Source organism: Nesoenas mayeri (assembly GCF_963082525.1).
Source record: "Nesoenas mayeri genome assembly, chromosome: 8".
Lineage (NCBI taxonomy): Eukaryota > Metazoa > Chordata > Aves > Columbiformes > Columbidae > Nesoenas > Nesoenas mayeri.
In genome coordinates, this window is record NC_137554.1 from 14,168,245 (window position 1) to 14,175,545 (window position 7,301).

General features: G+C 43.0%; 1 protein-coding gene across 2 annotated transcripts in view; it reads right to left on the bottom strand.

Annotated features, from left to right (window-relative positions):
• CDC14A (cell division cycle 14A) overlaps window positions 1–2,239 on the bottom strand; it is a gene marked incomplete at its 3' end in the record, with an annotated part of 59,064 nt that extends 56,825 nt beyond the window's left edge. For both annotated transcript variants that reach the window (XM_080348983.1, XM_080348982.1), the window contains exons 1-2: window positions 2,046–2,239; window positions 1,421–1,511 (exon numbers count right to left, since the gene is read on the bottom strand). In XM_080348983.1, coding sequence (XP_080205109.1) covers window positions 1,421–1,511; window positions 2,046–2,151 — 197 coding nt within the window. In that variant the 5' untranslated portion in view covers window positions 2,152–2,239. The remainder of the gene's footprint in view (window positions 1–1,420; window positions 1,512–2,045) is intronic.
• Between the last annotated feature and the right edge of the window lie 5,062 nt (window positions 2,240–7,301).

A 7,301-nucleotide genomic window follows, 5' to 3' on the forward strand; every position in this document is an offset into this window, starting at 1 on the left:
GTTATGGTTCTTGTTTAGTACAATCATCTGTAACTAACGGAGTACAGAACTGGTCCCCCTTCCCACTCCTAAGATCAAATCCCACGTAAGATTCCTTCACCTTTCCTAGAAGCATATTAAGAATTAGAAACAAACAAAAAAAATATCTCAGGTCAAGTATAACACAGAAGTTTTAAGAGAGATACAAAATCAAATTTTTCTGTCATTTAAATGGAACATATTCCTGTAACACTGGTTGCTCTGGACCTTTTCCAGTTGAATTCTGCTTTTAATATTAGGTCAACCTTGCGTTAAGGTACTCCTGAGCTCCCCTTCCAAACTAAGTCAGTTAATGATCATTACAGAACCTACTCCCAACCCACACAGTTAATTACAAGAGTCAACTTCGGCAACAAATCATTGGGAACACCAGTAGAAGACACACAGCTTAAGATAATGAAGACTCAAAAAAACATGTAGAAAAGAAATGCTAAAATCATAAGCTGTGCATAGAAAGTAAGCTAGAAACCAAGGAAGATTGTTTTACACCTTCAAAGAAGCAGTACTGAAGTCACTGGAGAAGGGAAGAAGGAATGGCTGATATTCACAACTTCTTCAACCCATACAGAAAGTTGTATTTAAAATAAAATTATGGTTTTTGTTTCACTTGTGCTACAGCAAACCCGTTGTCAAGCGGCTAGATAAATTATCACACATGAAACAGCTAGGAACACAGTGTAGAGCAGCTACTTTTCAACCACAGCACAGAGCAATTATTTGTTTAATGTATTTTATGTCCTTTAATAGTAGTCACACTACAATCAATTTTACTGTTGACCTATGTGCTACCAGTGTCTTCTAAACACATGAAGCTCTTACTTCACAGAAAATACTTCTTCTGCTATTCTAAAGCTACAAAAGCCAACAGGAAGTGCTCATCTCAAAACCTGCAGACTTACAAAAAGTTGCAGATGTTCTTCAAAAGCACATTTAAGTTTCACATTCTTATGATTCTGTATAAAAGGTGATCACTTCATACTCCCTATACAGGAAAATACATATGAAACTATTGTTACATCTACTCATAGCAAATAAGTCTTCTATTTAAGACACCATTTAATAACATCTAATTAAGAGATTTTCTCCACCTTACAACAAATCTTACAAAGCTCAGACATCCTTCCTGTAGCTCAACCACAATTTAAGCCATTTAACTGGTCTTGTAGCTGTTTTTGTGGGTGGGTTTCTGTGGTTTTGTTTGTTTGCTTTAAGTAATCTTGTTAAATTACTTTCAGCTAACATATAAATATGTTCAGGCTAATTTTATACTGATGCTTTGTGCAAGCAGCTAAATAGGGAAAAAAATATTCTATATAGTAAAGTGTGCTGGGAAGAATCTCAGGTGACGACTTTGAGTACGCAAAACAAACAGAACACTTACTTTTCATAGACCAGCTCCTCATCGGTACAGAAGTAATGGGTATTCACAGTATTTTTCGGTTTATTTCGTAAAGTAGCGAAGTACAACCGATCTGAAAGACAGAGCAGGGCAGCAGTGCAGGGACGATGAGGCAACCGGCCCTTTCCCCAGCGCCTGTCACCGCCGACGGGCACCGAACCCACGGCCCACGAGCGGAAGCGGCCCCGCGGAGCCTTTTTCTCCTGCGTGAGCGGCGGCGGGAGCAGCCGCCCCCCCGCGGGCCCAGCCCGCCAGGACCCCCCCGCCCCTTCCGACGGGCCGGGTACCCCTCGGGTACGACTTCAGGAGAGCGAGGGGGGGTTCTGACCCAAAACACGGCAACACGTAGCAACAGGTGCCGGCCCCGCTTCTCGCCGGAAAAGAGCGGAGGAAGGAACCGCTGAGGCGCGCCCCGCAGCAGCCGAGGGGCAGGCGGCCCGCGAAAACCGCAAGGGAAAGGGGGCCGAAGCTGAGCCGGGGACGCAGCAAAGCCCACGGGACCGGGGGAGGACGGGAAAGAAGCCAGCGGGTTTCTTTTCTGAGGGAGGCTCCGGCGAGCGGGACCCCCGTGGCCAGGGGACGGGAGGGCTCCCCGGCCCGTTCTCACCTTTCACGAACTCCGAGGCTCCCCCCAGCACTTCGGAGGCGGCTGCCGCCGGCTCCATCTTAAACAGGGCGCGGAGCAGCGAGGCACGGGGCGGTTCCGAACTCATGGCGCTCCCGGGCAGCCCCGGCGGGGCCGGGGCCGGGCTCGCTGGGAAGCGACCCGTTGCCCAGAGGGGCCGCCCGCCAGGGGCCACGCTGCTGGGAGCGCCGCTGCTGCAGCCCGCATAGGAACGGGAGCGGAGGCGAGAAGTAGCTCCGGGACACGGCGAGCCGCCGGACGGGCGCCTGCAGGGACTCAAACTCCACCCCAGCCCGCAGACGCCCCCGGATAAAGAGGCAGCGGGCGGTTACCAGGCGACCGACGGCGCTCTAGCAACCGCGTTACCGAGCCTTTGTTTCGCCTGGCCCGGGGCCGAGGCGTGCGAGTGACCGGCCCCCCCTCGCCCCCCGGCCCGACAGCCCCGCCCTCCGCCGCACAGCGCCTGTAAGCAGCGGGGCGGCAGCGCCCTGATCCGCCAGGGAGCGGCTCTGCGCCCCGCACAGCTCCGCCCTACCGCACGCCCCGCTCCGGCACAGCACGGACTTCTCCGCCCCGGGGCCCTTTTTGCTCCATTTCCCCCGCCCGAGGGCGGCCCGTGGCAAAACGCCCCACAGAGACATAGGAGTTTTGAGACACAGCGCCTGGGCCGGAGCGAGTACCTCGGCAGTGCGGGTCCAGCCCAGGATACAGGTGAGCGAGCCGCGCTCAGGAGGCCGCCTCAGGGGCAAGGCGGAGTGCTCTGCTCACCCATTCGCGCGGGGCCTGGCCCGGATGGGTCTGCACCTCCATTTACCCTGATAGACAAACTGACCCACCAATCAAAGGCTGCCTTGCTACGTCTCCAGCCAATGAGCGAGCAGTGAAGAGGGGGCTGCCACCGGGCGCGCGGCTCTCCTCAGCGGAGCCCCGGAGCCGCGCCTCCTGCCCGCCCGCCGGGGTTTCTGTCACCTGCGGGACCCTCGCTCCCTCAGGAGAGTTTTGTGTGCTTGGGAGAACTGAGAGGGAGCAAGACCTCGGAGAAGCCGATTGCGACACACGCGGCTTTCTCACGAAGCTCTCTCAACACGGTTCGAGCCGTGGGATCTCGCTCTTACAGAGGAGCCATCCAGCGACGAAGATTTCACATATGCTTCTAAGGCTGTTATAAAATTACACAAAATCACGTGTAGCTTGATGGTTTAGCGAAGTGAAATATTGGCTTTCTGGTAGCTCATTTGCAAAAGCTGAACTAGCTTGTACTCTGCAATTAACTTACTGCCAAAGAAACAGAAGCATTGGAAGTGTTAGAAATGCGTTTCTTCACCACCTGTTTCTCCACAAAGAATTAGTAAGCATCAAACAGCAGACAGACTGTCTCATTTTTACCACTAAACAGGCAAAAGGTTGGTAAAGGGGCCTTCAGGAGAAAAAAAAAGAAAAATTTTATTCTTCCCAAAACAAAAACACTAAAAACATTGTAATATAAAGCAATATGCAGCCCAGAGGTCCACATCTTTATCACTGCTTTCCTAACACTATAAATAACCTACTGTAACTACCAGTTAATCTAATTAATTCTAGTGTGTCTGCAGATGAGGCTAAATATGAGTATAAAACACCTTAGATTCTTCAGTTTTTAATCTAGTGTCTAGCACTGCATAGCCTTTTGAAGCCTTACACACATGCTGAAGCACTACTGAAAGTACTTATCCCATGCAATTGTTTTGTAGTTGCTTGGGTTTTTTTGGTTCTAATAATTTGTACCTGTGTTCTTACATTCCTCTTTTTTCCTTCTTTTCATAGCTCCAGAACTAATATTGCTGAATATGACTCTCTTTGGGCCTGGTCCTGTGAATTTAGGTAAGAAACCCCTTTCTGAATGGTAAGTGCTATTCCATGCAGGCTGCTTGCAAGACAGAGACCATAGTCTTCTGTAAAAAGCAAATTAAATAAAGGTTGTTGGAGAGTACTTGCTTTTTCTGGAAATAAATGCATTCCTCTTTTTCTGTATTGTTCTATATGACTTTCACACATATTTAACTCTTATTTAAATCAAATATTTATTTTCTTATTTACAAGCAGCTCTGTAAGGGGTAACATATCCTGCGTAAGAAAAGAGGTATCAATGTATTTTCCCCAGAACCATAGTTTTTAGCACAATTTTTTACTCAAACTTTCACTATAGTTCAATGTAACATACATTTCTAAGCCTGTGCTGCAATTGAGGGGAGTTTGTGTGAGCACACTCAAATTAGCTTTAACTAAGGTATATTGGGCAAAAGAAGCAAAGATAGAGCAGTGCAATGGGGTAGCTATCCAGTATTTAGAATCTCTAGATACACAGTTTGTGTTAAAGCCTATTATTTGTAAATCCATATAGTTAGGCTGGTCAATCTAGGAGGCAAACATGACTGGAAACTGAAGCCTCACTATCAAACGTTGTTTGTACACCACTTATATACCTTTTGCAAGATCACAAATATTGTTTTGGTTGCATATAAGTTCTCATTTGTGGCAGTTAGCTAGCACGTCTGTGAGCAGAAAAAGTACCTAAAACAATCTCTCTCTTCCTCCCTGTAAAAATATGTACAAAATAACCTCCATGTTTTTCAGTTCCAGTATTATGTCTCATGGCTTTTACTATAATTTTCTAATGAACTTCACCCTCTAAAATGCTAGCTTTAAAATGTTTTCACCTCATACAATTTTATTATAATCAATTCCAATTACTATTTTTAACATTTGATGGTATCAAATATCGAGGCTACAGTGACATCTTGTGGAATTTTTAACTATAGGTAAAGAAGCAATTTTCTTGTTGTCTCATTGCATCGTTTTAAGACTTCATCCTGATTTTTCAACGAGGACTTTTAAAATATATCTTTTCGATACCATTTCAAAAATCCTGAGTTGCATAAACATTGATCACCACCTCTGAATGTTCTGTAGAAATTAATCTGTTTAGACTCCAAAATATTTCCAAATGACATCTAGAAAAATCTCGTAGAAGAAATCATGACATGGATATTATTTTGTTATAAAATAAATTCTCGGTAATACATTTCATTAAAGAACCTCCAGGCACTTTTTTAACCATCAAGGGATAAAAAGTTACCAGCTTTTAAAAAAATCAACAAACAAACCCTTTTTGTTTCCTAAACACAATGAATTATGGCTAGAGCTGAAGTCTTTGAATTTTCTTTGCTATCTAAGCCTAACTCCTTAAGGCTGTGGTTTTTAATGGCCCTTTTTCCTCATGAGTGGACCTTACATAAATTAAGTGAATGTGCCAACAAGTACACATTTAAAAAAAAAAGGAAATCCTGGTGCTACTCATCTGTGTGCAAACTGTGAGTTTAATTTAGCCATCTAACACTGAAAAACTTGTTCAATAATCTGAAAATAAATCCATCACAAATCTGTTTTATGTATTTATTTGACAATGGTACAAATTAAATTTACCAGTATAATAAAAGCTTGTTCTATTAATTCTTTCACTGATACAGAAGAACAAAAAAACAACCAACCCAGAACAACTCCTTCCCCCGACAAAGAACCCAATACTAAGATTTGGCTGAGTTGACAGTTCCTTTCACATTTTAAAAGTAAGGTAAACAACATCTGTGAGTTCCCACAATTGTAGTTGATACTGCACAGAAGCTACAGAAGACCAGTAAAGTAAATAAAATGCAGTAAACTACCACTAGGAAAGTTGCATTTCTGGAGAGATCATAGACCTGTTTGTATACTACTTACCACTACAGCACAATAATAAAAAGCTACTTTTCATTATTACAACAAAATTAAGCAGACTTTACATTGCCGTTTTAAGATTTTGCCCTTTAAATCTTTCAAAAGTACTAGGAAGACTTCACTGAACAGAAGCCAAATCCTTTAACACTGATAGAACAAGGCAAAGGAATCCTCCATTTCCCGAAAGAAACCCAAAGACTCACACCCAGAATCAGCCCTGCTGTAAGGAATGTGTCACATTTTCAACCACTTTTTGTTCAGCTAACTTATTACAAAAAATTATAGAATTATACACAATTTGTGCAGATGCTATTTGTGTACTAGGAATAAGCTAATTTTGATAGCCCATCAATACCTTTGAACTGATACTAAGAATCAATTAAAAGCTGATGCAGGTGAAACTAAATCTACTCTGGATGCCCGATTCGATTACTCACTGTGATACAGGAAAATCATTGGGTTTTGTTCTTTCCTCCACACCAGAAAAAAAATCTGTAACTGCAATGGAAAAGGTTTGTCCTGTTTATGTTAACACAGTGTCTCCAGAAATACAGAGTTCCAATCTAACAAAAGCTGTTAGTAACAGCTCTGTTTCTTGCTATGAATGAAGCCAGGGAATTCAGAGACTGATAACAGTCCAGCCCTGTCAAATATCACTGTACCTTAAAATACTTTTTTGTATTAACGCTTTACCCATTCATTACACATTTTAATTCTGTTGTCATAGACACCAAAAACAAAGACGAAAGGAACCAAGAGTAAAATAAATATTAATTTGAAAGAGTAGCTAAAAAAACCCAGTAGACCTGTAATATTACAAAATGCACCATGTAGCAAATGTAGAACAACTTGATCTTATTAGGAACTGTAAAAAAGACATTTTTTAAAAGTGAGGATTTTCTTAGGCACATTTTTGTAACAATGCCCATGCAAATAATGACACAAAAATAAGTACTAAGTAGAGTATTAATAAGTAATATCCCATCCATTTCTTCTGGGTGCTTATATAACTTTCCTATTTCATGTATTCATGTTTCTTACATTTCCAACTGCTAGGTTTTACCTTTCAGCTGCTTGCAGTGTTTCAGCAACTCTAGACAAATTAATAACAGGAAAAAAAGCCACATCAGAGATCATTTATTACTATCTCAGCAGTAGTAGATATTGTAGGCAATGGTTTTAGGACTATCTGAGACTAAGGTGAGGTACTCTCTTCTGGCTTGCCTTCCTAGCAGCTTTAGGAACATCTCAATACAGAATAACTTATATACAAACTTCAGAGGGGTTTTATACAGGAGTGTGGAAGCCTGGCCAACACTTCACTGTAGCCCTTCTGTAGTTGCACTGGGAACTGTGCAGGAGGAATTGAGGAGGGGGAAGGCAGGGAAGCATCTCAACATGTCACTATCAAAAATATGCCCAGACCTCATTTGACTAATTACATATAATTAAAAAGAAAAAAAAAAAAAAAAGAAAACACAATGT